The sequence below is a fragment of the Hylobates moloch genome, unplaced genomic scaffold (genome assembly GCF_009828535.3).
Source record: "Hylobates moloch isolate HMO894 unplaced genomic scaffold, HMol_V3 SCAFFOLD_3, whole genome shotgun sequence".
Lineage (NCBI taxonomy): Eukaryota > Metazoa > Chordata > Mammalia > Primates > Hylobatidae > Hylobates > Hylobates moloch.
The window spans coordinates 36507463-36535282 of NW_026652278.1; the positions used below are offsets into that span (position 1 = coordinate 36507463).

General features: G+C 48.4%; 1 protein-coding gene across 4 annotated transcripts in view; it reads left to right on the forward strand.

Annotated features, from left to right (window-relative positions):
• Positions 1 to 27820, forward strand: part of SLIT1 (slit guidance ligand 1) — a 201061-nt gene that overhangs the window by 36649 nt on the left and 136592 nt on the right. For all 4 annotated transcript variants that reach the window (XM_058436133.1, XM_058436132.1, XM_032135329.2 and 1 more), the window contains one exon: positions 1885 to 1956. In XM_058436133.1, the coding sequence (XP_058292116.1) occupies positions 1885 to 1956 (72 nt within the window). The remainder of the gene's footprint in view (positions 1 to 1884; positions 1957 to 27820) is intronic.

The window sequence follows — 27820 nt, forward strand, 5'->3', positions numbered from 1 at the left end:
CTGTTGTCACTTTCAAGAGAAAGAGGCCCACCTTTACACTCTGCTTTCCCACCTGCGATGAGCTCATGCCTCTAATGCATTTGCCCCATGTCTGGCACATAGTAAGGGCTGATTATGATGGTGGCCACGACTACTGTTATCATTCTCAGTAACCTTCATGTCTCTCGCCATATGGAGTCCCTTCCTTTAATTTTCCATTTTAAACTAGGCATTGAATCCCTTTTTCCTCCTAAATAATTTTCAGAAGTGGAAGCCAGAAAAATGAGAAATTCTTGGGGGAAAACAAAACAAAACCAGTGGTTATCAGGCAGTGTAAATACAGGATTAATTTACTGGACCAAGGGTAAAGAATTTGGAGCTATCTGATGTCTACTCCTGTTGCTTTAAGGATTGTATTGATGTTTCCCCACCCCCGCAAGGCAATGAAGTGTTTCCCTAGGAGCCTGCCATTAAAAGTAAACTTCCAGTGGGTCTCCAAAAGTTGATTTAATTGTCTGTACCATGGGGAACATGGCAGTGCCCAATGTGGTGGCAATGGCCTTTCTCACATATTAGATGAAGGATGACCTTCTAGGAGGTAACCACAGACCAATTACTGCTGGCTACATGGAATTAATGTTTTCCCCTTCCCTCTGGAAGAAAGCTTTTGGCTGAGATGGTTTATCATACAGTTGTTCCTTGGTATCCATGGGGGATTGGTTCTAAGACCCCTCAGACACCCCTGGGGCTACAGGCCTGGGCTACCAGGCCCAGCTAATTTTTTTGTATTTTTTGTAGAGATGAGGTTTCTCTTTGTTACCCAGGCCAATCTGAAGCCCCTGGCCTCAAGCAATCCTCTCATTCAGCCTCCCCAAGTGTTGGGATTATAGGCAAGAGCCATTTGACATGCTTTTTTTTTTTTTTTTTTTGAGACAGAGTCTCATGCTGTTGCTCAGGCCGGAGTGCAGTGGTGTGATCTCAGCTTACTGCACCCTCCACCTCCCTGGTTCAAGTGATTCTCCCACCTCAGCTTCCTGAGTTGCTGGGATTACAGGTGCATGCCATCATGCCTGGCTGAGCATGCATTTTTATTAATGATAAAAATAATCAATAAAGCCATTTTCATTTTTTTTTTATTTGAGACAGTTTCGCTCTGTCGCCCAGGCTGGAGTGCAGTGGCGCAATCTTGGCTCACTGCAACCTCTGTCTCCTGAGTCCAAGCGATTCTCCTGCCTCAGCCTCCCGAGTAGCGGGGATTACAGGCACCCGCCACCACGCCCGGCTAATTTTTGTATTTTTAGTAGAGACGGGGTTTCACCGTGTTGGCCAGGCTGGCCTCGAACTCCTGGCTTCAGGTGATCCGCCTGCCTCGGCCTCCCAAAGTGCTGGGATTACAGTTATGAGCCACTGCGCCCAGCTGCTATTTTCATTTTGAAAAAAGACCCAAAGCAAACAATAAAAAGAAAGTGAAACCTCTGTTGAGCCAAATGTGGATGAAATCAGGGCTGTGTGGCCATTAGGGTATGTCTCCCATTTCAAGTGTAGTCAGGTTTCCAACTCACAAAGGGAGATAGCATTGGAATCAGTGCCTTAGGAACCACACAGGGCTTGCACATGTGAAGTGATGATGATGATGGCTATGGGAAGAAATAGTGGAAGGAGAGATGCTGGTGAGGGGCTTCCACAGACACTCTGTTCTTATCCTCCCCTCGTGCTGGGTGATGGAATTTCCACTTTACAGACGAACTGGGGCCCAGAGAAGGTAATTTCCCTGGGATGCCACATGGACCCTGTTAGGATTTGAATGCTGGACCTTCTGCCTCTGAATCCATCTGGTGCTTTCTGAGAAGTCCTCTGGATTTCCTGGCCGTCTAGGTGATTTCCAATTCTTCTTCTCTTTTATAGGCGACTGAACCGAAACCAGCTGCGCATGTTACCGGAACTGCTGTTCCAGAACAACCAGGCTTTGTCAAGACTGTGAGTGATGCTCTGTGGCCAGAAAGTTCTCCCTGTGGTTTTGTCTCTCACCCTGTGGGAGGCACATTGTTTGGTCAGTGGGGCCTGGATGTTCCCATGACCCTGACCCTGTGCTCCTCCCCTGGCAGGAATGGTCCAGGGCATCAAAGGCCAGGCCCTTTCTGTAGGAAGGTGCTGTGCAGGGTATTTCTCCATGGCAAGCACTTGGAAGAACCCGCAGTTCATCCAGATTTGTGAGCTGCCGCTGACGGTGTGGGTACAAGGGTGTTCTGCAGGCAGGCATGCTTGTGGACGGTGATGCCAGCCTTTACAGGGGCTCATTCTTACCCATCTCTCACTGCGCCTTTGGTAATCTGCCTGGAGCTGAATATTTATTCATTCAACTAAGCCCTTCTTGAACCTATTTCTATTTTCAGCTCTTTCTACCTTTTAGGGTCATGAGGCCTGTAAGGTTATTAACTGTGGTATAAGATCATATTTTTATTTACTGTCAATGTACTTCTTTCAAGTTTGAAGGATAGTTGCTAATTCTGCTGCACCATGATTTGCCACGTGTCTGTAATTTTTCTACCGTATATTTCGTTTTATGGGAATTGGGTTGGACAAGACCTTTGAGATTATCTAAGGAATCTCTTCTGCAGCTCCTTAGCATATGGTCCCACAGTCTTTGCTTGGCTACCTCTAGTGATGGGGAGCTCACCACCTCTGCAGACAATCAGCTCTATCACTGGACAAATAAGTAAATTAGGACAATTTTAACTTTGGGCCCTAAATCTGCTCTCCAGTAACTTATATTTTTCTTAGCTTTGCTTTCTATAACTACCTAGTTTTTGAAGAGCTGTCAGGTTTTTGAATTTTGAGTTGGGATGTTTTTTAGTTCCGTTAATTGTTGTCATTAATAACCTTAAGAACACTGGCCGGCCTTCTGCATGCCTGGCATGGCACTACTGGTTCATCCCTAAAGGAGCTTATGGGACAGCACCTAAGTGGAGAAAGGGGTAATAAGCAATGTAGGTAAGACTGAGGGGTGTGGGTTGGGTGGGAGTGGCAACCTAGGGTTACCTGAGTGCTAAGGGGTCTGACCATGGGCTCCTAGAGTCTGGGGATTGATTTTGTCTCCTCTGATTAAACACAGCTAGTTCTTTCTGCCTCTGCCATGATTTCTAGATCTCTCTCTAAGCCCAGTGATCTCCAGAATTTGTTGTTGATCTTACCTTCAAACTTTTATTTATTTATTTTTGAGACGAGATGTTGCTCTGTCACCCAGGCCGAATACAGTGGCACGATCTTGGCTCACTGCAGCCTCAATCTTCTGGGCTCAAGTGATCTTCCTACCTCAGCCTCCAGAGTAGTTGGGACTACAGGTATGCACTACCATGCCTGGCTAATTTTTTAATTTTTTTTTTTTTTTTGAGAAGGAGTCTTGCTCTTTCACCCAGGCTGGAGTGCAGTGGCGTGATCTCAGCTCACTGCAGGTTCCACCCCCCGGGGTTCATGCCATTCTCCTGCCTCAGCCTCCCGCGTAGTAATTTTTTAATTTTTTGTGGAGATGAGGTTTTGCCATGTTGCCCAGGCTGGTCTTAAACTCCTAAGCTCAAGCGATCCACCAGCCTCAGCCTTCCAAAGTGCTGGGATTACAGGTGTGAGCCACCACGCCTGGCTAAGCTTTTGTCTTTACAATGGAACTCTAATTTTTAGTCTGTTGGAATGGTCTTTCTGGTCACTTCCTGTTGCTTCCTCCTCCTGGCCTGGAGACCACTCCACAGTGACCCTTAGTGATGATCTCTGTTGCTGGTCTTTACCACAACCCTTGGGCTTGAGTTGGGCCTTCTCCTCCAGGTTTCCTGTAACTGATAGGTTGGCCAATCCATTATGTGCCAGGCATACACAGTGGGTGCTTAATTTTTCCCTACTTGATTGTGAAAGGCAGAAGATTATTCCCAGCAGGTGCCTCCATGGTAATGTCTGTTGAACCTGTCGGCCATGCACTGGTCTATGTGGTCCATGCTCTTGCTGGCCACGTGCAAGCATCTGGCCTTGCCCTGCCTTGGCCCCAGCAGCTCCTGTTTTCTCTTTGCTGTCCTTTCTCTGCTGACTTGCAAGTGTTATCACAGCTCTGCCTTTCTGCAAAAATTTGTCTTGAATGTCTTTTCTCTGGGTCTCAATTCTGCAATTCTTTCCCCTCCTAAGTCCCCTTAACCTTTCAAGCTTTTGCCCTTGCCCTCCTAGCATGATTTGCCTACCTGGGTCCCTTCTCTTTCCGATAGTGATCCATTGCCCTCCACGTTGTAGAGATCAAGGCATATGTATATTCTACAGTTGCCGTCAAGCTCTGGGTGCCTACTTTCGCTCTCCCTCATTGATTTTAAAATCTCCAAGACCCATCATGTGAATCTGAATCCACCAACTTCCAGCCCTTTAATTGAGATCATCTCCAGCCATATTCATTTTTAGGGGGGAGCTGACTTCTTTTGTCATAACCTTCCACCAGCCCTTAGGGGTAAAGGATAGCTCTGCAGGGGACTCCCTCTCTCCTTTATTTGAGTCCACCCTTCTTTAGGGACACTGGTACCTTGCACACCCCTGTGTTCCTTCCTGAGGAAAGTGACAACTTGGCTGCCTCCTTGGCCTGTGTCTGGGAAACTTGGATCCCCGCTGAAATGGAAGGTGGCCTGGGAAGCAGAAAGTCAAGGGCCAGGTTGTCCTGGGCTTTTCAAGGCATAACTTTGGGTAGTTTAATTGCTCAGAGCCCATTTCTCTTACCCATACATAGTAGGGCTAGTAGGAGTCTGAACTGGGACTGTGCATGTAACATAACCAAGCCTGCAGCTGGCCCTCAGTGGATGTTCATCCATCATGCTCCTGATAACTCAGGGTGAGCAAATAGCCCCTCGGTGAAGCAGGTGCTCCTGTGCTTGATGTCTTGTCTGACACATGTGGCCATGAGGCAAGCAATGTCTCCCAGTGTTACTGCCAGTGAGACAGGTTGGAAAGAGGAAGTGACTTCCCAAGAGTCAGGATGAAGCCCTCTGACTTCTAGCCCCGCCCTCATCGTGGTTTCATATTTTACAGGAGTCCTAGAGGAAAGGATACCTATATTTTAATGAGTATTAAATAGCCAGATTCTATAACCAAAGGCTGGCACGAGAAGATTAAATCAAGGAGCAAAAAGCCATTGCAGAGGACAGTAGTCTATGTGACACCTACTCTTGGCACCCTATGGGGCTGGGAGGCAGAGGCCTCTAGACACATTGGGTGTCCTCATTGCGGTGGTCTCAGGCCAGCTGCTTTCGGGAAGGGGCTGGTTGGCAGCCAACAGAGGGACTTCCAGAAGGGCAGTGGAAGTCTTGGTGGCCCTTTGGGGGTGTTTCTAGGCTCTAGAGCCAGAACTTCTCCCTAACACTTACTGTCTTTTCTTTCCAGGCATCAGGTCCTTTACTCTTAGCAGGAAACATTTCTCATCCAGGAGCATAGCAGGATTTGGGTGAAGGCAGACTTTTCTTTAGCTTTCCCCTTGACATTTCTTAACCTCATCTGCAAGCAAGGCATGCAAACCGAGAGGACTCCTGCAGGGCTCTGGGAGGACTCCCAGGCAGTGTGCCCTGCTTAGTTTGCACTGAGGCCAAGGCATTTGGCGGCCACCAGGTCACATCTCAAAATGGGCACTGTCTGGGGGAAATGATTCAACAAACCTTATTCATCTGGTTTTTCGTCCCTGGTGTCTGGGATTACCTGGTGTCTGGCTTCTTCACCTTGGAGATGGTTATAGGGAAGGATACAGGAGCAAGTGTTTAAAGATCTACTTGTTAATATTCTTCTAATATTACTGTGTACGCATCCGCCCTGCCCCATTCTATTGACCTGAGCACCTGGCATTCTAAAGTATCTCTGCTAACTCCCCCAGTTGGTCTGGCCAAGGAGTACTCGGCACGCTTGGTTCCAGAAACAGAATACCCTGCCAGCTGGTGATGGTAAAGGTGGAGGTGGGGTTTTGTAGGGGCACAGCTGGCAGGTGCCCAGGCTCCCAAAGCAGGAGGTGAGATCCAGCTGGCCTTCCCGGGGACCCTCACTGAGATGTGAGGGCCATTTCTAGTTATTTCTGAATATCTGCCTTATTGTCCTGCTCTTCCCTGCAAAACAGTGTTCTGGGCTCATCAGCAGCATCTCGGTTCCATCATGACCCAGGTCAGCCATGGTGCCAATTTGCCTCCTACTTCCTGTGACCTTGGAGCTCAGATCCACACAGTGTCTCAGGCTCCAACTCTGGGTTTCTGGGAGAGAGAATCTGGCCCATCTTAGATCAAGAGGTCACACCGGGCCAGTGAGCTGTTGGCAGGGATTGTGGGATCCGCTGGTGCAGCGACACTATGGTGCCCACCCTATCTCAGGAGCTGGAGGTGGGACCTATTCCCTTAGAAGGCAGTGCCTGGCATTCCTGGTCTCTCACTTGTTGACCTCCCCTTTGCTTTGGAGGGATCTGTTGCTAATTCTTCCCATCTGGAGCAAATTATGGACTTTCATGCACAGGCTGTTATGCTAAATCAGCACGAAAATAGGTTTGAGAGAGACCAAATGTGCTGGGTAAGGCGTGGTCACTAAGTCTGTAGGTGGTGGCGCAGCCCACATTTCAGTTGATTTTGTCTGTGTGGCCTCCAGAAGTTAAAATCCTGTTAGGGGTTATTCTGCACTAATATTTCCCCTGCTGTGGGGTTAGTCTGTCCATTTCTTTCTTATGCAGGATCTATGGCTTAGAGAGGTGATTTGCCTTGGACCACAGAGCAGCTTGATGATAGGGTTGGAATTAGACACCAGGCCTTCTAGGGGCCCTGAAGAGCCTGAAAATGGTCTTAAACCTTGACCTAGGAATCTCATGTTTGGGGATCTGCCTTAAAGAAATAATAAAACATGAGCACAGACATGTTCGTTGCCGTATTATTTAGAATACTGAAATATAGAATAATGAAAAGAATATGGAAATAACATATATGTCCAACATTGGAGGCATGATGAAGTAAATGATGATGTATCTACTTGATGGAATATTTATACAGTCATCAAAAATGGCCTTTATGAAAGATGTCAAGTAATGCAGATAAATGTGTTTGATATCAAAAGCCAGGATTCCAAACTGCATTGACAATATGACCACTTGATAAATCACTCTAAATAATGCATGAAAACATACCTGGAAAATGCCAGCAGGGATTGTCTGTGGGTGGCTTTTTTCTCTTCTGTGGCCCATATGTTCTCTAAGAAGCATGTGTTATGTTTACGGTAGGAAACCTCCCAGTTTTTAAATAAGAAGTGAAAAGCCTCTGTTGTCTGAGGTGAAGCAAATGCTTGTGATACGATGTTGCAGCGCTTCCTTTAACCGAGCCTGTTTGCTCTTCTATGAGATACAGATAGTAAGGGCTGGCTGCCTCATGGGGCTGATGTGAAGGTTAAAGAGAGCTGTGACACTCTTGTGTCAGACATGAACACTGTGGCACCTGGGAGGTGCCCAGGAAATGTCAGATGAGTCCACATCAGGGCTACTTTGGAGGGTGGTGCAGCCCCGGCGTGACCTGCACCTGGACCTGTGTCCCATATTGATGTTGGCTTCCCCTGTCACTTGTGCCAACTCAACCTCACCACTCTTAACTCACAACCGTCCCCTCAATTTGCAGGGAGCTTCCCCCAACAGAGTTTTTTTTTTTTTCTCGAGGGGCTTAGGTGCCCCTGCAGAGACACCCTGAGGAGGCTGTTGAGGGAGGCTGGCGTGTGGTGGGCAGGAGGGCCGTGGCCTTGGCACAGTCAGTGCCCCGGCTGAGGATGTGGGAGATATGCTTTCTGTCCTCTTGGGCACTTTCCTGAGCAGGCCGGGGAGAGCAAACGTGGAGCGAGTAGGTGATGCTGCCCTGGAGGCATTTCTTGGTGCCCTGAAATTACGGATGTATTCTGTACTTCCTCAGGGATGCCCCCATTGAGGGTGGGCTGGAGTTTCTGCACAGCAGCACTCACACCTCTTCAGAAGACAGCACACCCCCTTCCCCCACCCCACTGCAGAAGTGAACCTGCCCCATGACATCCTTCACTGCCTCGCTCTCCCAGGGCCTCATGAAAGGTCTCAGGGACTGCAATCATCACAGTAACGGTTAGAAAGAATGGAAGGTTGTTGTGTGCCAGGCTCATGCTGAGCAGCTTTCAAATATACCTGATTTCATCATCAGAACATCTCTACGAGGTCAGCACTTTCTGAATTTTACAGATAAAGAAATGCAAGCTCAGCAGGTTTGTGACACACCCAAGGGGCTAAGCCAAATGTGAACCCCAGTCTGTCTGACAGTAAAGCTCATCCTTACATACCACCCCTCACCTGCCTCACCCACCCACCTCCTCCACCCATCCACCTATCTGTCCATCCACCTAGTTATCAACCACTGCCCTTTACCTCCCATCTACCCTCCCACCATCTACCAACCCATCAGTCAACCCACCCATCTCTCTCCCTACTCCCGACTCATCCCTCCATCCCCCATCCCCTCCCATCCATTCTCCCATCCAGCACTCCCCACCCACTCACCACCTGCCTATCCATCCTCTCTCACACCCCCACCCATCAACTCTCCTCCTCCCCCCGACGTACGCATCTACCAACCCACCTATAAACCCAGACACCCTTCTATCCCCCAACTCCTCCCCACCTTCCTCCACCCCTGTATTCACTCCTGCTCACCTTCCATCTGCGACTCACCCACCCACTGATCCAACAGTTCCTGAGGGCCTCCTGTGGGCCAGGCTCTGTGTTGGGTACTGTGAACCCTTGGAGTGATGTCTATGTAAGATGGATGAGTGTGGCCCTGCCTCTTGGGAGGTGACAGGTCTATCATCAGTGCTCTTTGAGAGCAGCCTGCCACCCTCTGACCTATCAGCAGGTTGGAGCGGGTGGGGGCAGGTGCTGCACTGGCTGGACCTATATCTCCTGCCGGCGGGTTACCTGAGTTTGGAGGTCAGCTCCATCACCTGACAGTGAACCCTCAGAGGATGTGGAGATGTTATTTTCATGGACATACACAGGTGTCAAGCTGAGGGTTAGAGAGATATGCTGGAAACCTGATTGCTTCTTACAGCAGCAAAACTCAGTCTTCACCAGGTTCAGGTGGGGAGCAGGGTGTCCGCCCACTACGCATGCTGCCTCCTTGGCCTCCGATCTGGGGAGGATCTCTGCTGCCATGCAGCTCTGCTCTTGCTGATCCCCTCGTCATCCAGAAGCTACTTCTGGAAACCCAGTTCCTCTGGGCTTCCTTTTAGCCTTGAAACCAGTATGTGTCCCGACAAGATTGACCTTTTGTGTCTCTGCTGGGCCTGGAAGGGCTGGGGGTGGGTGATTAAGGGCAGCCCAGGGCATTTATTTCCCCTTATTTATATCCCTGCTGTAAGGACCACCATAACTCATTAACAGGGCCCTGGTGGTTGGAGAGGCGTGGATGTGAGATTCACAGGAGCCCTGTTGAAGAATGCCTGACCCTATCGACCCTGTCTCAAGCTGGGTTTAATTAAACTGTCAGCACTGGTCAGAAGAACAAAGCTTCCCTTCCCGTCTCGGTCCCCAGCCCCCAATCAGAGGCAGGAGGACAGTCTCTGCTGAAATGAAGAGCTGTTAAAAATGGATCTGTCTTGCCTCTGAGGGAAATTACCCAAAGCAAGAAGGTGACCTCGCTATTGTGATGCATCCATGCCAGGCAGCAGAGCTGCAGAACTGAGCCAGCCATGCCCCGAGACACCAGCACATGAGAACGGGGCTCCCAGCCGCCCCTCCCCAGCCAGAGCCTCCTTCCTGCCAGAGTCCCCTGGGGACTCTTAAGATGGCCGTCCATCACTCCTTAGACTTCCCTTTCCCAGAAAGGAGTTTCACTAGCTTTGTCCTTCAAGATACTGAGATGTTCCTGGCATTAATGGTAAGAAGGAGCTTCCTTGGTTAGACAATTTGGGGAAGAGCTGGGCCAAGCAGAGTCCTTCGTCAGGGAATATTCAGCCCGTTTAACATGCTCATGTGCGCCGTACAGCTCCCAGGGCAGATGCGGAATGTTGTGTCTCCCAAACATATCTGACTGTGAATCTCAAGAAATTTATTTTTTCAGGGAATACCTTTTAACATCAGCCTAGTATTAAGTAACTTGCGGAAGTCTCAGACAGTAAGAATCAGAGCTGAGATTCGAACCCAGGCCCACCTGACCCCAAACCCACATACTTACCTTCAAACTGTCAGTCCTTGAACTAGAGTATGATTAAGAGTTGTCTCAGTGGGGAGTTTATTAAAATTCAGATTCCCAGGGTCACACTCAGAGATTCTGAGTCAGTCAGTGTGTAAGGGCCCAAGAATCTGCACCATCAAACCCCTCTTTATCCAGCTCATGCTTGAGAAGCCTTGCTCCCCATCAGGCCTGGTGAGTCTTAGGAGGGGCTTCCCGTTGGGTAGAGCTCCTCTTTGCTTCTGCCCCGCCCAGTTCAATGTGAGAGCCATGCTAAGTAAGCTAAGGCCACAAGCGCAGACGCTTCACCTCCTGCAGCCACACAGAGAACAATTTGGGGATTATGAGTTGGCAATTATGGAGCACTCTGGATTCTCGAAGTGCTTTCCAATCATTAAATCTGCGCCTGCTGTCAAGGCTCAAGTGAAAGAGGCGAGCGTCCCACTGGGCCGGCACGGGAGTCTCCGGGAAGAGGGCGGCCGGCCTCAGATTGACATCCACTCGCCAGAGCGGGCTGATGCGCCCAGCATGGATGAATGTCCTAGACACAGCCCTGGTGCCCGGCTGTGGGCTTTGAATCCGGCTCTGCCCCTGCTGGCCAAGAACCACACAGGGTTTTACAAATTTGGACAGCCAAGGGAGCCCAGGGCCTGAAGGAGGGCCACGGGGGGGTGGCGAGCGGTCAGTGGGTCATCCCGAGAGAATGCCCGGCAAACGCGGGGTGCCCTGCATTTACAGGGGCTCAAAGGCATGAAAAGCCACTGGTCCTCTCCTACAGCATTACAAAAATCAGTGTGAGACAAACGGAATTCGTAACCATTGAGAAGATTCTGAATAGAGAGGCGTGCATGCAGGAGCGGGCTCTTGTGAATAACTTTTAGGGAGGTGAGGATTTTAGAAAAATCATTTCAAAAGTTATACAAATATTATTTGTCAATTAAAACATATTAAAAATAAAATTTCTTTGAAAGAATACGATTTTAAAATAAAAATTATGAAAATAATTTTGCTAGAGAGTGAACATTTGAAAAATAGCAAATAGCAAAGAATGATAGGAGATAAGGGATTTAGTTTTCTAGTTAAATAAGGCATTTAAAGGTGATTGAGCTAACATGCAAAATTTTTAAAAAATAAAGTTTTAGGCCAGGCATGGTGGCTCACGCTTATAATCCCAACACTTTGGGAGGCTGAGATGGGAGAATTGCTTGTGGCCAGGAGTTCGAGGCCAGCCTGGGCAGCATAGCAAGATCCCATCTCTACAAAAAATAAGAAAAAATAGCTAGGCGTGGTGACGTGCACCTGTAGTCCCAGCTACTCAGGAGGCTAAGGTGTGAGGATCGCTTGAGCCCAGGAGTTTGAGGTTATAATGAGTTATGATTGTGCTACTGCACTCCAGTCTGGGTGACAGAGCGAGACCCTGCCTCAAAAAAAAAAAAAAAAAAAAAAAAAGCTTAGTACCAAAGCAATATGTAATTATTATGATGATAGTTACTGTTTGTTAAGCACTCATGTACCAAAAACTTTATATGCATTTTCTTATTTTAATTGTCATGGTCCTATGCAATGGGTGCTATTATTTTCCCATTTTTATAGGCAGGAGAATTGAGGCACAGGTTAAGTAAACTGGTTGCATAGCTAGTTGTTGGCAGATCCACGCTTGGGGTACAGGGAGTGCCACCCCAGAGGGTGTGCTCTTCTTCACCAGAAAATGGGAGAAAATAGAGAAACAGCAAGAAGAAAGAGACTGCTCACGAGTCTTCTGGGAAGGTGGGTTTCAAGGTATTGAAGGGTATGGGAGACACAGGAGGGTGAAGAGGAAGAATTGGACTCCAGTGGAAGGAGCAGCTGTGCAGACACAGGGGTGGGAATGCAGTTCCCTGTGAGCAGGGGCCCCACAGTTCTAGAGTGTTGTGTGAGCTCAGCCTGGAAGGGAGTGTAGATGGGCTCTAGACCTAGAAATGTTCTAGAGTGAAGAGTTTGGATGGGTGATAGGAAGAGGGAGCCATGGAGTGTTCTTGAAGAGTGGGGTGACTTAGTGGAGAGTGAGCCTCAGTCACCCCCAACAAAGGCCTCCTTCCCCTCCCTCCCAGCTCTCTGAACCTGAGCCATGAACAAGAGGGACAGATGGGCCTACCTCTGTCTCACCTGGGTCTCCCACAGGTTGCCTGAAATGCCCTTCTCATCACAGCTTCTCAGTTCCTCCCTCCCCAGAAAGAATTGGTTGTTGCCTCCCCAGTGCCCTCTTTTTTTCCTTTGTAACACTTTTTTAAAATCATGGTACAATATACATAATATTTATCATTTCAGCTATTTATAAGTGCACAATTTAGTGGCATTAAGTACATTCACAATGTTGTGTAACCATCATCACTATCTATACCCAAAATGTTTTCATCTTCCCCAATATAAACTCTGTACCCATTGAGCAATAACTCCTCATCCCCCTCCCTGCAGCTCCTGGCTGCTTCTCTTCTGATTCTATAACTTTGCCTGTCCTCAGTACATCACAGACATGGAACCATACAGGATTTGCCTTTCTGTGACTGGCTTATTTCACTTAACATACCACTTTTGAGGTCCATCCACGTTGCGGCACATATCAAAATGTCATTCTTTTTCGTGGCTGGATAATATTCCACCGTTTGGATAGACCACATTTTGTTGATCCATTCAGCTGTTGATGGACAGTAGGTTACCTCCACCTCTCAGTGCCTTCTTAGCGGTTGTTTGAGCCTCTGTCAGAGCCCCCACAATGCTCCTCATAGCTCTTTGCCCTGCCTTCTCCACCAGATTGGACAGAGGCTTAGGCAGGAGTGGTTCTTGTTTCCCCAGCACAAGTGGGGTTAGCAGGCTGGCAAGTGTGGTTTCTTTCTGGTGGCAGACACTGTCCGAAGGCTGAAAAAAGGGGCGTGACCAGAGCCGCCCATTCCTTGCTGTCTGATTTCAGGGCTTGGGGCTCTATGGGTCTGTGCTGGGCTCCAGCTTCATGGATTTTGTAGACTCAGAACTTTCCAGCTGACTTCTGTTTTACTTGGCCTGTGGTTGGCCTGGACTTGTGGCCCAGAAACACGAAGCCAGTTATTTAGGGTTTAGTGCTGGCTTGCAGGATAAATAAAATCTACTGGGAGGTGTTCAGTGGAGGGGGGCTGGGGTATCTCTCTGTGGGGGTAGTCACAGAGTCCTAAAGAAGGTCCCTGTTTCCTGGGAGGCAGGGAAAGCTTGAGGAGGGAGTCAAGGGAGAAGGGGATCCAAGAGGAAGCATGGTCCTTTCAGTGGGTAGAGACAGGCATGAGTTGTTGCCAGGCTGGACTCAGGGATGCGGTGATGACTTGTACATGGTAGGGTTGACCAACTCAATTTTTGGTTAGGATGGGCCAAGACTCACCACCTCCTAGTTAGACCCTTCCCTTAAGCCGTGACCCAGGTTTGTACTTGTAATTTTCAGCCAGGCATCAGTGGATCTTGAGGAGCTCAAAGAAGTAACGATGGGGTTCCTCAAGCTCTTTGCAGTGTGTGCCCTAAGGCAAAATGTGATCACTCCAATGTAGTCTTTGATTTGGGGCTGGAATTTTTTAGTTTGGAATCAGTTTGGTGGTGCAACACTGGCTGTCTGATGCTAATGAGAAACCCTGGCTCACAGCTGATTAATCAGCTCTTGAGTAATACAAATATGGGAAGATACATTATTAATACATATAATAGCTCAGATCTTTCAAATGTTGGGTTTGGGGTGGGGTGGGAAAAGTATCAAAAGGCATCTTTTGGTGACATGGCCGGGAATTGCTGTCTTGTGCGTTTGGGCCTGTTCCTGCCCCACCTCCTGCATCCCATGCTGTAGGGCAAGGAGCCCTGGGCTCCTCACTGCCGCAGTCTGTCTGGCTTTGGCCCCAGTGTTTATGTGGAGCATCTTGGAGAAGCCTTATCTTTGTCTCAGAGGAGCTCTGAGTGTCTCCTGCTCTTGCAGGAGCTTTGGAGTAGGGAGAGGGGGATAAAGGGAAGGTAAGGAGCTGATAACCCCATACCCAAGTCTTAATCTCTGGCTCTTTTTCCCTCAGTCCTCTCGGGTCCAGCCACATGCTGACCTTTATCTGGCCATTTGTTGTAGCTGATGAGTGGCCTGTCACGAGTGGACCCTCACATGGATCCTGCATATGAGAGTGGACTACAGCCAGGCAGAGAGGGGTCAGGCTTCTCACATCAGAATTGGGCCTGACCAGAGCCTGCTGAGGTGGATGCTCATCTGAAAGGAAGTGCTTGTCATTTAGGAAAAATGGACAGCATAAAAATAGGTCAGGCACAGTGGCTCACGCCTGTAATCCCAGCACTTTGGGAGGCTAAGGAGGGCGGGTCACGAGGTCAGGAGTTCGAGACCATCCTGGCCAACAGGGCGAAACCCTGTCTCTACTAATAATACAAAAATTAGCCGGGTGTGGTGGCAGCCGTCTGTAGTCCCAGCTACTTGGGAGGCTGAGGCGGGAGAATTGCTTGAACCCAGGACATGGAAGTTGCAGTGAGCCGAGACCGCACCATTGCACTCCAGCCTGGGTGACAGAGTGAGACTCTGTCTCAAAATAATAATAATAATAGTAATAATAACAATAATACTGTACATCATTTAATAATAATACTGTACATGCCCCCACATACCACCCCAGCCCAGGAGCACCCCAGAGGCAGCTCTGCTGGCTCTTCCAGTTGGTAGTTAGGTTCCTTGGCATTGAGTCCTCTCTTTTTCTCCAGTGATCCTGGGTACTGATTATCTGTGGGGCTCTGGACAAGTTGCCTAACCTCTCTGTGTCTATTTCCTCATCTGTAAAGTGTTGGGGGGTATTATGAAGATTGAGGGAGATTGTATGGAGCATATAGTGCAGGTATTGTGATTATGATAGTCACCCAAACCATTGCGAACGATAGAGGGGTAGGTGGACATGTCCTGTCCTGCCGCATTGCTTGGATGCAGAGGACAATTTGCTGTCCTAGAAGTTCTCACAAGTTGGTTTTGGCTGGGGGGTTGCCGGCTCTCGCTTCATCCTGGTTTCGGTGGGAGGTTCAGGCTGGGCCCGGGAGCCTGCAGGTCACCTCCCTGCTTGTCTCTGACTCAGCGGGGCCTGTCCGCAGTTCCACTGCCTGTCTTCTCTGCGGGGGACAGAGCTCCCTTTGCATCTTGCCTCAGTGCACTCAGGATTTGGCAGGCAGCTTAGCCTGCTGCCTGAGAGTTTTACTCCTGAAGTCTCTCCTTTCTTTGGTTTATAGACTGAAAATGGGGTAGTGACTTCATACACTGGAAGAAGAATGGCTACAGCCTCTTTCTCTGAATGCATTCCCCAAGAGTTGGCTTTAAATGTAGAGTTCTTCATTAGATTAACTTGGCATGAATATTAACATGAATTAGAACTTATTACCCTTAAATTCTTGATCTATAACAGAGCAAGATTTGAAGAAATAAACCCCTGGATACAGTGCCTTACCTTTTTCATGAAATCTTAACTGGAATAGATCTCTGCTTAATCTAATCTTTTTTTTTTTTTTTTTGAGACGGAGTCTCACTCTGTCGCCTAGACTGGAATGCAATGGTGCGATCTCGGCTCACTGCAACCTCCGCCTCCCGGGTTCAAGAGATTCTTGTGCCTCAGCCTCTTGAGTACCTGGGACTACAGGCACCCACCACCACGCCCAGCTAATTTTTGGATTTTTAGTAGAGACGGGGTTTTGCCTTGTTGGCCAGGCTGGTCTTGAACTCCTGACCTCAGGTGATCTGCCCGCCCCAGCCTCCCAAAGTGCTGGGATTACAGGTGTGAGCCACTGCGCTCAGCCTGTTTAATCTAATCTTAACTTTAACATTGAAACTCTGAGCATCAAAAGTCCTTCCTAGAACATGCACATAGTTTCGTTACTTTGGGACTTCAGGTTATCTTGGCATTAGAAGTTCATGGAGGCAGCAGAGATTGTTGTATGTAAATGAAGGGTTAATGTTCATATTCACAAAGACTCTTCAGCATTCCCTGATGTATCTGCAACTCGGTTCTGCTCCACCGAAACCCAAACCCAATCCCTCCTTTTTTTCCAGTTCTAGGCTGTCCTACCTCTCATCAGTAGTGGCTTTTCTAAAATTGTGATAAAAACACATAAAGCTTACTGTCTTAACTCTTTTTAAGTGTCCAGTTTAGTAGTGTTAAGTATGTTCACATTCGTGTTAAACAGATCTCCAGAACTTTGTCATTTTGTAAAACTGAAAGTCTACTCCCCTCTCCCTGCAGCCTCAGGTAGGTACCATTCTATTTTCTATCTGTGAATTTGACTACTTTAGATACCTCATATGAATGGAATCACATGGTATTTGTCTTTTTGTGCCTGCCTTGTTTCACTTAACATCACATCCTCAAGGTTCATCCATGCTATAGCATGCGCCAGGACTTCTTTACATTTTAAGGCTGGATAGTATGCCATTATATGCATACCCCACATTTTGGTTATCCATTCATCTGTGATGGACAGCTGGGTTACTGCTACCTCTTGGATATTGTGAATAGTGCTGCTATGAACATGGGTATACAAGTACCTCTTTGAGACCCTGCTTTCAATTCTTTTGGATATACACCCAGAGTGGAATGACTGGATCATATGGTAGTTCTATTTTTAATTTTTTGAGTAAGTGTCATACTGCTTTCCATAGCAGCTGTACCATTTCACATTCCCACCATCAGTGCATAAGGATTCCAATTTCTCCACATCCTTGCCAACACTTGTTATTTTCTCTTTTTTTTTTTAACAGTAGCCATCCTAATGAGGTGATATGTCATCATGGTTTTGATTTGCATTTCTCTGATGATTAGTTTGCGCATCTTAGTTGTGTTGAGCACAACATGATTAGTTATGTTGGTTATTTGCATATCATCTTTGGAGAAATTTCTATTCAAGTCTTTTGCCTACTATTTAATTGGGTTGTTTGATTTTTTTGTTGTTAAGTTGCAGCAGTTCTTTATATATTCTAGATAGTAACCCCTTATCAGAGATATGATTTGCAAATATTTTATTCCATTCCGTAAGTTGCCTTTCCATTCTTTTGACTGTGTCCTTTGACAAACATGGTTTTAAGTTTGTCTATTTTGCTTTTGTTTTCTATGCTTTTGGAGTCCTATCCAAGAAAGCACTGCCAAGTCCAATGTCATGAAGCTTTCCCCCTGTTTTCTTCTAGATGTTTGAGTTTTAGGTCTTACATTTAGGTCTTTGATCCATTTTGAATTGATTTTTGTATATGGTATCAGATAAGGGTCCAACTTCATTCTTTTGCATGGGGATATTCAGTTTTCCCAGCATCATTTGTTGAAGAGACTGTCTTTTCCTTATCAAATGATCTTGACACTCTTGTCCACATATACATGCAGGGGTTTGTTTTTGGGCTGTCTGTTCTATTCCATTGGTCTATTTGTCTGTCTTTATGACAGTACCACATTCTTTTGATTACTGTAGCTTTGTAGTAAGTTTTGAAATCTGGCGGTGTGAGTCTTCCAACTTTGCTTTTTTTTTTAAGAAGAGAGATCTGGTTTGGCAGTATTTGTTGTGAAAGGGCCGATGACTTCAAGCTGAGGATAAGTCAAGAGTATGCGAAGAGGCCAGGCATGGTGTCTCATGCCTGTAATCCCAGCACTTTGGGAGACCCAGGTGGGAGGATTGCTTGAGCCCAGGAGTTAGACACCAGCCAAGGACCAGAGATCAGTGAGACCCTTACTCTATAAAAACAACAAAATTTGCTGGGTGTGGTGGTACACACCTGTAGTCCCAACTACTGGGAGGTTGGGGGGCTGAAGCAGGAGGATTACTTGAGCCCAGGAGTTTGGGGATGCAGTGAACCATGAGCATGCCACTGCATTTCAACCTGCATGACTTAGTGAGACCCTGTCTAGTACAATACGATATGATACGATACAATATGATACAATGCAATACAATACAATGCAGTACAGTGCACTAAGGTGGCTAAAAGAATATAGTCTCAGTTTGAATTAATAGAGGCAAGATGTCCTCTCCAGGGGAGGGGACTGTCCTGTTCTAGTCTGTGCTGATTCAAGCATATCCAGAAAACATTGTTCAGAACCAGGATCTGTTCTATCGCGTGTGCTTGTGGGGAGGTCTCTGAACATACTTGGAGGAGGGTGGCTAACACTGGGAGCCATCTGGAAACCATTTCACATGGGATAGAGTCAAGGGGCCTGGGGCTGTTTGGTGCGATGAAAAGAAAACGTAGAGGAACCCCGAGAGTAATTTTCAAATCTATGTGAAGGGCTGTCATGAGGACAAGGGAGCAGATTTGTTCCAGAAGCTGGGTCCAGGGGTGGAAGTGGATGTTGTTCTGCGTGAGGCAGGCTTCCTAGACACGAGCTGGCTGCTGAAGGGTGGGCTGCTGTGCTTGTCACCTCATTCCTGGAAGAGTTCAGGGAGGGGCTGAATCCGCATCTGCCAGAACTGCATGCTGGAGCTATTGTGGGGAGCCAGGGCTTGATAGCCTCGGGGTGCTTTTAGATGCAGAGCCTCTGACAAGGGAGCCATGGAGGACTTGCGAGTAGGGGAGAAGCCGATCCAAGCGGTGTTTCGGATGGTTAATCTGCTCACAGACACACGCAACTGGCAGCTGGTGGGAGCCTGGAAGTCCCCTAGCCCGAGCCTCAGTGTTGGAAGCCATCCCCTCCAGCAAAGTGGTTCCAGTGAGCTGTGTAACAAAATATTTACCAGACTCCAGATTCTGGCCCACATTTCAGAGTCAAATTTGGAACAATAAAAATCGACGAATCGCTTTGGAAGTGATGTCTGATTTGTAAAGAGACACAGGAGGTTTATCCCTGGGCAAAACCAGAGGTGCCGAGGAGCCCGTTCTCCCCTGAGCTGCCCCCACCCAGCCATCGCCCACTGAGCAATGACTCATTTCCCCCTTTGAAGTCCACGCAGTTGTCTTTGGGGCCCTGGTGTTTGTACCCCTCTGCTCCTTCAACAAAGGCCCTTCTGTCGGCCGATCGCGGAGGCCAAGCAGGGAAGGGTTAGAAAGGAAGGTATTGACTGAATACCAATAAGGAAGGGAAGTGTGTTTATGGAGAATGAGGGGCTCGGGGGCCCACTCGTGCTGTGCAAACACAGCGGAGAATTCCCTTTGGCGGGTTTGTTTTACTAAAGGCTCTGGGGCCCAAGGAGGGTGGTGGGAGGGGAACAGGAGAGAGGGAGGAAATATTTCACAATTCGAAGTTGAAGCTTAGCCCCTTGTTGGGGAGGGGCCGGCCTGAGAGCCGCAGGGTAACAAAGAGGCAGTGTGGGCTGGTGACAGTTAGGGGAAAACACATGGCAACTAATGGGGTAGTAATGGGTAGGGAGGTAACCTGGGAAAAGCTGGTACGAGGAATGCTGGCACATAAATTCTGGTGGCGAGACACCCGCCTTGGCAGGGAGACGGGGGCCACTCTTTCACCCTCCCCATGGCCAGAGCCAGAGATGTTCCTGCTCCCAGGGACATGGTCAGGGTGAGGGATGGCGGGAAGAGGAAAAGCCATGCTGGGGGTTCATCGCCCTGCGAGGCCCCTGGAAAGACAGAGAGGAAGAGGGGAGCCTCAGGCTAAGTGCCAGAAATCAGCACAAAGCAGAGGCTTCCGTTGCTGCTGCCTACCCATTCATAGTGAGGGGGGATGGGCACCTTGCTGAGACCCCCGTGGTTGGACCTCCAAGGGCACCCACCTTGTGAGAGGCTTTGCTGATTTCGGGAGTTGCCAGCTGTTTAGCTGGAGCCAAGGGCCCCGTGCCCTCTGGGCACACCGACGTGCAGTGCTCTTGTAGGGGACCCAAAGATACGGTTTTCCTATTCATCCAGGCCCCCGGAACTCTGCACACCATTTCTAGGAGAATCCTTTGGACATGTCACAAAGGGGACAGTATTTATTACCTGGGGGTTTTTGGAGGAAGCCATTTAGCAGTTTGGATTTGGACTTTTACAGCTTGCATGAGGTTCCCCAAACAACCAGTGGTGTTCAGAATAGTATGCTTGTTGACAGGGGTTTTGGTTCCCCGTCTGTCACAGAGCGACTATTTCTTGATCAAGTTGATAATACTCTTTTCTTAGAAACCAAAACAAAAAAGCAAAGCCACTTTTTATGTATTTCCCTGTCTTTGTGTGTGTGACCAGCTCTCCTCTCCACAGTGCTTAGAAAACATTTAGGAAAGAAGAGAATGGGGATGCCCCGTTTGATGGGAGCAACTTGAGAGCCTCTTTCTCCTCCAAGGCTACCGGCCCTGGGATTGTGAATCCTTAATGTGATTCCTGGTTGGTGTTTGCAAAGTAGCAGCTGGTCTTAGACTCCTGAGTACTTCCAGTTTCCCATGGTGAGTGTCCCTCCTGAAGGCGACTGAATTCTCGAGATGGCCCCCAGCCTGCTGCCTGGTGAGAGGCAGCCCTCCTTTCCAGCCTCACTCTCCCTGACTTGGCCGTGGGGACCCTGGGCTCTGCTTCCCTCTCTGGATGCATGGATGCATTCATTCACCCGACCAACTCATTATAAGCCTGCTGCGTGCAGTCATTTGTCTGGCACAGGGAATATCAGGATGGATTAGATATGGTCTTGGGCTTAGGCAGAGTGTTGACTGGTGGTGCTGCAGGTTGCTGGTTCTCAAGTGGGTGATGTAAGCTGTGAGAATTTGATGGCTGGTTGGCAGCCTGGTTTTTTTCCCTCCTGGTTCCCATCCATGAAATGAAAAAACATTGGAATGTAAAAGGAAACAAATAGTGAAACATTGTATTTCACAGGCACAGATGCACACATATCAATTATACAGCTGTTGCAGCATAATCACCCTCCTCATCTTCCTCTGTCTCAGATATATTCAAATTTGGTCACCACACCTGGGTGTCTGAATGTCTTGTCCTTCTAAAGGCAAGTAGAAAAAAACAAACCAGTTTCCTACAAGTCACAACTCCGTTTATAGGAAACAAAGGACAGGAAATAATTTTGGGCAGATCCTTACTGTAAACTTGTGTAAGCAAGGCCTGGGACTCATGTGTTGATGATTTTTAATAGCATCTTTCCCAGCCAGCTGGACATGGCATGAGACTTCAGTCATCCCGAAGGGAAGGCTGTGGACAACTGGTCATTTGAACATTGACCACAGACCGTGGTGACTGTCCCCAGCCTCCCTGCAAGAGTGCATCCCTTGCTGATAAGCGCCATCTGTTGACGGTGGAGGTGAATGCAGGTGTCAGCTGTACATGCTGAAGGCACAGGTGACCCGGAGGCCCGTAAGTGGGGAGGCCACTGTGCAGCTTCCGTCTGGACTTCGCATGTAGTATTCCCTGGTGCTACCCAAATATAATTGGCCACTGGTGTACTTGGTAGATTGGTTCTGCAGTCAGCCCTTCGGAACCCGTGTATATAAAATGCCAGCCCTCGGTATACACAGGTTTCATAACCTGCAAACACTGTATTTCCCATCTGCCTCTGGCTGAAAAAAATCCAGTGTAAGTGGACCCAGGCAGTTCAAACCCATGTTGTTCAAGGATCAACTGTAATCTTAATTGGGAATCAGGCACAACAGGGAAGTTGAGTTTAGACTCTGGAATCCAATAGCTCTGCTACTTACCGGCTTGGGGACCTGGCAAGTTGCTTAATCTTGTTTAGACTCAGTTTTCTTATGTAGAAAAAGGGCATAGCAAGAACCAATCTCAAATTATTGAGCACAGATTAAATGAGATGATGCTGTTAATGGGGCCCAACATGTGGTAAACCATCAAGAAACATTAAGCAACCAGCCTGGGCAACATGATGACACCCCGTCTCTACAGAAAATACAAAAATTAGCTGGGGGTGGTGGGGCACGCCTGTAATCCCAGCTAGGTGGGATCCCAGGCTGAGGTGGGAGGATCACTTGAGCCTGGGCAGGTTGAGGCTGCAGTGAGCCGAGATTATGACCCTGCACCCCAGCCTGGGCATAGAGTGAGACCTTGTCTAAAAGAAAGAAAGAAAGAAGGAAAGGAGAGAAAGAAAGAGAGACAGAGAGAGAGAAAGAAGGAAGGAAGGAAGGAAGGAAAAGAAACATCAAGCTTGCATTTTTCTTGATAGTTAAGTCAGAGTCCCTGTAACAGTAGAAAATACGGGGAACAAAATAAAACAATTACATTTCCAGCATCTTAATCCTCATCCTGTATTTAGAATATGTTAGAGCAAAATTTTCCAGATGTGGTTTTCTGATTATTTGTAGATTTTTTTTTCCCCCAAACAAAGAGAATCAGGAAACCAAATGTGGCTGAGATTCTGGAAATTTGGTCTGGATATCAAGCATGTGGAATTCATTCTAGCAAGAGAGGAGTGCGCCTCGAAGATGTCTCTCTCCGAAGTGCTTCAGTTAATAGCTAATGTTTCCAGACTATATAAAGGATTTCCTTTATTATTTAGGAAGAGGAAAACATTATTTTTAAGGAAATAAAATAAAATAAAAATGGTTGTTTTTAATGCTGATAAAAGGATTGTGGTTAAATCCGCAAAGAGCTTCCTTTTTCTCTTATTTGACCTCACTGCAGGCCTGCTTGGTGTGAAGTCCAGCTTGGAGGGATGCTTGCTGGTTTTTCCAGCTCATTTAACTCCAAGAGCATCAGTCTTTGTTGAGGGTGAGACCTTGACAGTTATGCATTTTGACTCTAACAGGGAGGACTTGTCCCTGTTCAATCTGTTCTGATCTCCTGTCTCCATTGTTAATATCAGCTCACATCCAGAAGGGACCTAGGTTGAGAGGTGTTCCCGGTGACCCGGCCACTGCCCCCAGGCATGTCTCATCATGCCACAAGGACACAGTGTTGCCTCCTACACACCGACAGTGTGCCTTCAAATCTTGCAAGCTCTGTAATTAGGAGCTTTGTTAAACATGGGAGGATCACTCATTTCTGCCCATTTCCTGGCTTTCAGGGAGGACCCACTCATGCTCATCAGTACTCTATAAAAACACCGGGCAGAGATGGTTTGTTTTTTATTTTCATGTAAGGAAATGGGTTGTTTGTTTGTTTTGGGGGCAGGAGCCTGAAGCTTTTTGTTGTGTTTTACTTTGTTTTGTTTTTTGATGGGGGATTTCTAAAAGTAAGGATACAAAAAGATTACTATGACACAATTTACAAAATTGTAATAGCATATGGACACATTGTTGGTGACCCACTCACACTGTAGAAGAGGCCAATGCCAGTGAGTGGCCTTGAAATATAAGTTTCCTTAGCTTCATGGTAAAGCCACTTAAAAAAATAACTTTATTTTTAGAGAACAGTTTTAGGTTCACAGCAACACCAAATGGAAGGTACAGAGATTCCCCATATACCCCCTGCCCTCCCGTGGGTACAGCCTCCCCCAGCAGAGTGGTGCACCTATTACAATGGATGAAGGGACAAGGTGACACAGCATCACCCAAGGCCAGAGTTGACACAAGTGTTCACTCTTGGTACTGTACATTCTATAAGGACTTACAGTGACTTTAGAATATGGTTTTATGAGTGTGTTGCCATTCTTTATTTATCACCAATGCCAAATGCAGATGCTGACATCTCAAGTTAGCCAGCCCGAGGGCCTCATCCTAATGTTAAATTCCATCATCACCCCAAGGACCCCGGGAATCCAGGAGCCCACCCAGGGGTCTGGGGTGCCTTCCCAACCACCATCCCTTCTTTATCTCTCCTCAGGGCACAGTGTGTCAGCTCCTGGGTGTTTTTCTATGGAGCAGGTAAAATAGAATGATCTCTTTCTATGTCCAAGAGAAGTGGTTTTAACAGAGGACCCACTCCCCGACCTGGTCTCTGTCATTGTCCTTTTGGGAAACGGGACCATCCGTGGCTGTTTAAATCCCCTTCTGCAGCCCCTCCTCCACTTGGCTGAGCAGCCCCTACGGGGAGAGACCCAAGTACAGCATCCAGTGAGAGCTGCCCTGAGGGCTGGGGAGCGCCTGAGCTGTGGGTACTCACTGCAGCCCCCTGGGGTTACATCTCCAGGCCTCAGGCTTCCCAGCGGGAAGCTGCTTCCCCTCCACCACCCCGCTTCCTCACTATTGCTCGGCCTCCAGTTCCCAGGACACTGAGCTTGCCCCACTTCCCCTTGTGATTCCAGGTTTTCATGGATTTCTGCTTGTTGCTTTCTACCTCCCAAAGGAATGCTGTTCTGTTGCCCTGGCTCTTCAGGTCTGTGTTCTCTTGAAGGGGCCTCCATTCTAGGGAGGAGGGTAGAATTGCATGTCCCTTCCCTCCTCTTTCAGTGAGACGCTGATGGAGTTGCACAGTGAGTGGACACCGAGCCTAAGTATTTTAGAACCATGTTAACTGGCTGAACTGTTATGGACAGATGAAGACACAGGCACATGGTCAGGCGATGGGGAAGGGAGCATGCGCCGCTGGCTCCCCAGCCTGCTTGGCTGTGCCTGCTGGGTCCTGTTCATGAAGCCCGTGCCTTCGACTCTGCAGGCACGCGGCTTTCCCTGGGCTGGGCCCGTGGGCCTCTGGCTTTTCCTAGGTCAGATCTTTACTTTTTCATTTGTAACACACTCAGCAAATATTTCTATTTCTGCCTCATTCTGGTCTCTGGGGGTGTCGTGGTGAGAAGACAGGCTGTGGTCTCTGCTTTTCAGAGCTGCTGGGTCCTGTTGGGGATGTGAGTCAATGTAAGCTGCAGGAGAGGAGACTCCTCGTTTGGTGACTTGCCCAGGTCGCACAGTGAGTGGGTGAGTGGCTGGGAGGGAGGTGCATCCGAGGACCTGCCTGATGGCAAAGCCCGCATCTTCGCCTCTCCTCCAGAACCACGTGATCAAACTGGGATGCTGGCCCCAAAATATCAAAGGGGAAAGAGAATATCACTTCCACAGGCAAAAGGTGACAACGGAAGTCCCCCAAACAGAAGTCTGAACACCTTGAATCAGCTCTGGGGGAATGAAATCCAGACTTGGGCCTGGCGTGGAGGGATGCCTGCTGAGGGAGAGGAGAGCCAGGGTTGGGCTCAGAGAGGCTTTTGTCCTATGAAGAGGCCCACACAGCACTCAGGTGGGAGAGATCTGCAGCTCGGGCTTAGGGTGGGCAGGTGGGCTCCGAGGCCCCCATCCTTAGGCTTGAATGGAGACTCAGCCAGCATAAGTGGTCTGCTCCTACCCAGGGGTGCAGAGAGAACGGGCCGCCCGTTCCCAAACTGTGTGTGCTTTTCCCAGGGGCCATTGTTCCTGGTTGCCAGGAAACTGCGGCCTTCAGGTGTCACCCGGGAGACTGGGGCCTGGGTATTGGGTTTAGGTCAGGCACAATAATGCCTGCAGAATGAGATGGCGTCCCCAAGACCTCCTCAGTCATTTGTCACGCAACTGTGGCTGTGACTGTGGGGACACAAGGGCTGTGGGAGGAGGTATGTGGCACAGGATGGGGTGAGCTAATGATTCCCCAGCCAGAGCAGAGCAAACACACCTCTTTGGCGAGAGGAAGTGAAGCTGCCCCAGCCTCTTGAGATGGCAGAAGACCTGCAAGGAATCTGACCAAGGTTCAGGGCTGCCCGCTGGGAGGTGGGGGCTAGCCAGCCCTCAGGCCTAATAGTGCCCCGGGAAACACGCAGCAGCTTTAGTGGGGTATCTGCTCCGTGGCCAGATAGCCCAGCAGCACAGTCATAGCAAAGAAACAATCCAAATCCAATACAGCAAGGGTATAAAGCTGTCCAGAAATGATGGTAAGTCAGAGTGACCCAGGGGACAAGATGGTGAGCAGGGGATACAGGACCTGGTGGTGGCACTGGAGTGAGTTTTTGGCAGGCCCATGAAACATCCAGATCCTTCCCTCCCCAAACCCTTCAGCACAGCTTCTCATGAATGCGATTCCAAGCAAATAGAAGGAGATGGATGATATGTCATTATATATAATCTACTTGCAAAATAGTCCTTGTTTCACTTTTATTTTATTAAAAGAATTTAAATTGTGGTTAAATACACATAACATAAAATTTACCATCATAATGATTTTTAAGTGTACTGTTCAGTAATGTTAAGTTCGCATCATTGTGGACCCGATCTCCAGAACATTTTGACTTTATAAAACTGGAACTCTATTGCCATTAAATGATAACTCCCACTGCCCCGCCTGCCAGTCCCTGGCAGCCGCCATTCGACTTTTTGTCTCTATAAATTTGACAGCTCCAGGGACCTCATAGAAGTGGAATCATCCAGTGTTTGTCTTAAAAAGAAATTAAAAAAAAAATTAGAGATGGGCTCTCCCTGTGTTGCCCAGGCTGGTTTCACACCCCTGGGCTCAAGCCATCTTCCCACCTTGGCCTCCCAAAGGCTGGGATTACAGATGTGAGCCACCGTGCCTGGCCCAGTGTGTGTCTTTTTATGACTAGCTTATTTCACTTAGCATAATGTCCTCAAGGCTCATCCCTGTTGTAGCATGTGTCAGGATTTCCTTTTTTTTTTTAAGCTGAATAATATTCCATTGTCTGTACACATTTTGTTCATCCATTCAACTGTGGATGGACACTTGGGTGGCTCCCACTCTCTGGCTCTTGTGATAAAGCTGCCATGAGCATGCAACTCCCCAATTTCCAGGCTCACCTGAATTTACTTTATGACGGGGGGACATTAGCTGGTGACTGTTTTCATCTAAACCTCAGGAGGGCCTGCCTCGGACGTGGGGCTGCCAGTGATCCATTTCATGCCCTCCAAAGATGCTCATCTTCGGCTGTTCCCTTCTGCCTGACAGTGTAGGCTGTAGCTGTGCTCCCTCTTGTGAAGAAGGCCTCCATCCAGGCAGGGAAGGGGATGGGCTAGGAACCAGGAGTGCTGGCCCCAACGGCCCTGGAGATTGAGGCAGGTCGACAAGGTGTAACATCTCAGAGGCACAGGAAACTCCAGCGTCCTGGCACATGTGCAGGGGGCCTAGTAGTAACTGGACCCTCTGAAGGTGGGGGAATACACAATGAAAAATGGAGGTGGCTGACCCCTGGAATTGCTGGGGCCCTTGGCATTTTAGATTCTGTCAGAGTTTAGGGACAGGGCCCAGGGCTCAGAAGAGGGTGGTGGCAATGGGCCGATGACTGGGTTGGTAACCTGGGATGGGAGCCAAGGTAGCAATCAGCTGGACAACTTGGGTACCAGGTCTTGGCCATGGGACTGTGGACAGGCACCTGTTGCATGGGGGCAGTTCTGGAGGTGGTTTGAGGCTCAGGGAACCAAGAGGACTCTCAGACATCGGAGCTGGGAAGGGTCACTGTGGGAAAGAATGAGTGCTACAATCCTAAAATCTGTCACCTGGTGGGGAGGGGAGAGACTGAGATTAAAGGGGAACCTCAAGTTGGCTTTGTCTGGGACCCTGGGTTACCTGAGCCTGCAGAGGGGCCAGACTGAAGCCTGTAGGGGCCAGGGTCTGGGAGGACAAAGGAGGAGGCTGTGGCTGGCAGATGGGGCACCTCAGTTTGCAGTGCCTAGAACCTGAACCTTGAAGGCAGGGTTCTGCAGGAGTTTGGACACCCCAGGGGTCCAGGGCAGTGAGCCTGAGGCATGCAGCCTCAGGGCTTCAATGGGGCATCGTCCTGGAGCTTCATTTCTACTTTAAACATTTGGGGGATGGACAGTTAAGTGACTAAAAACAGTTCTACATATTTCACTTATACAGC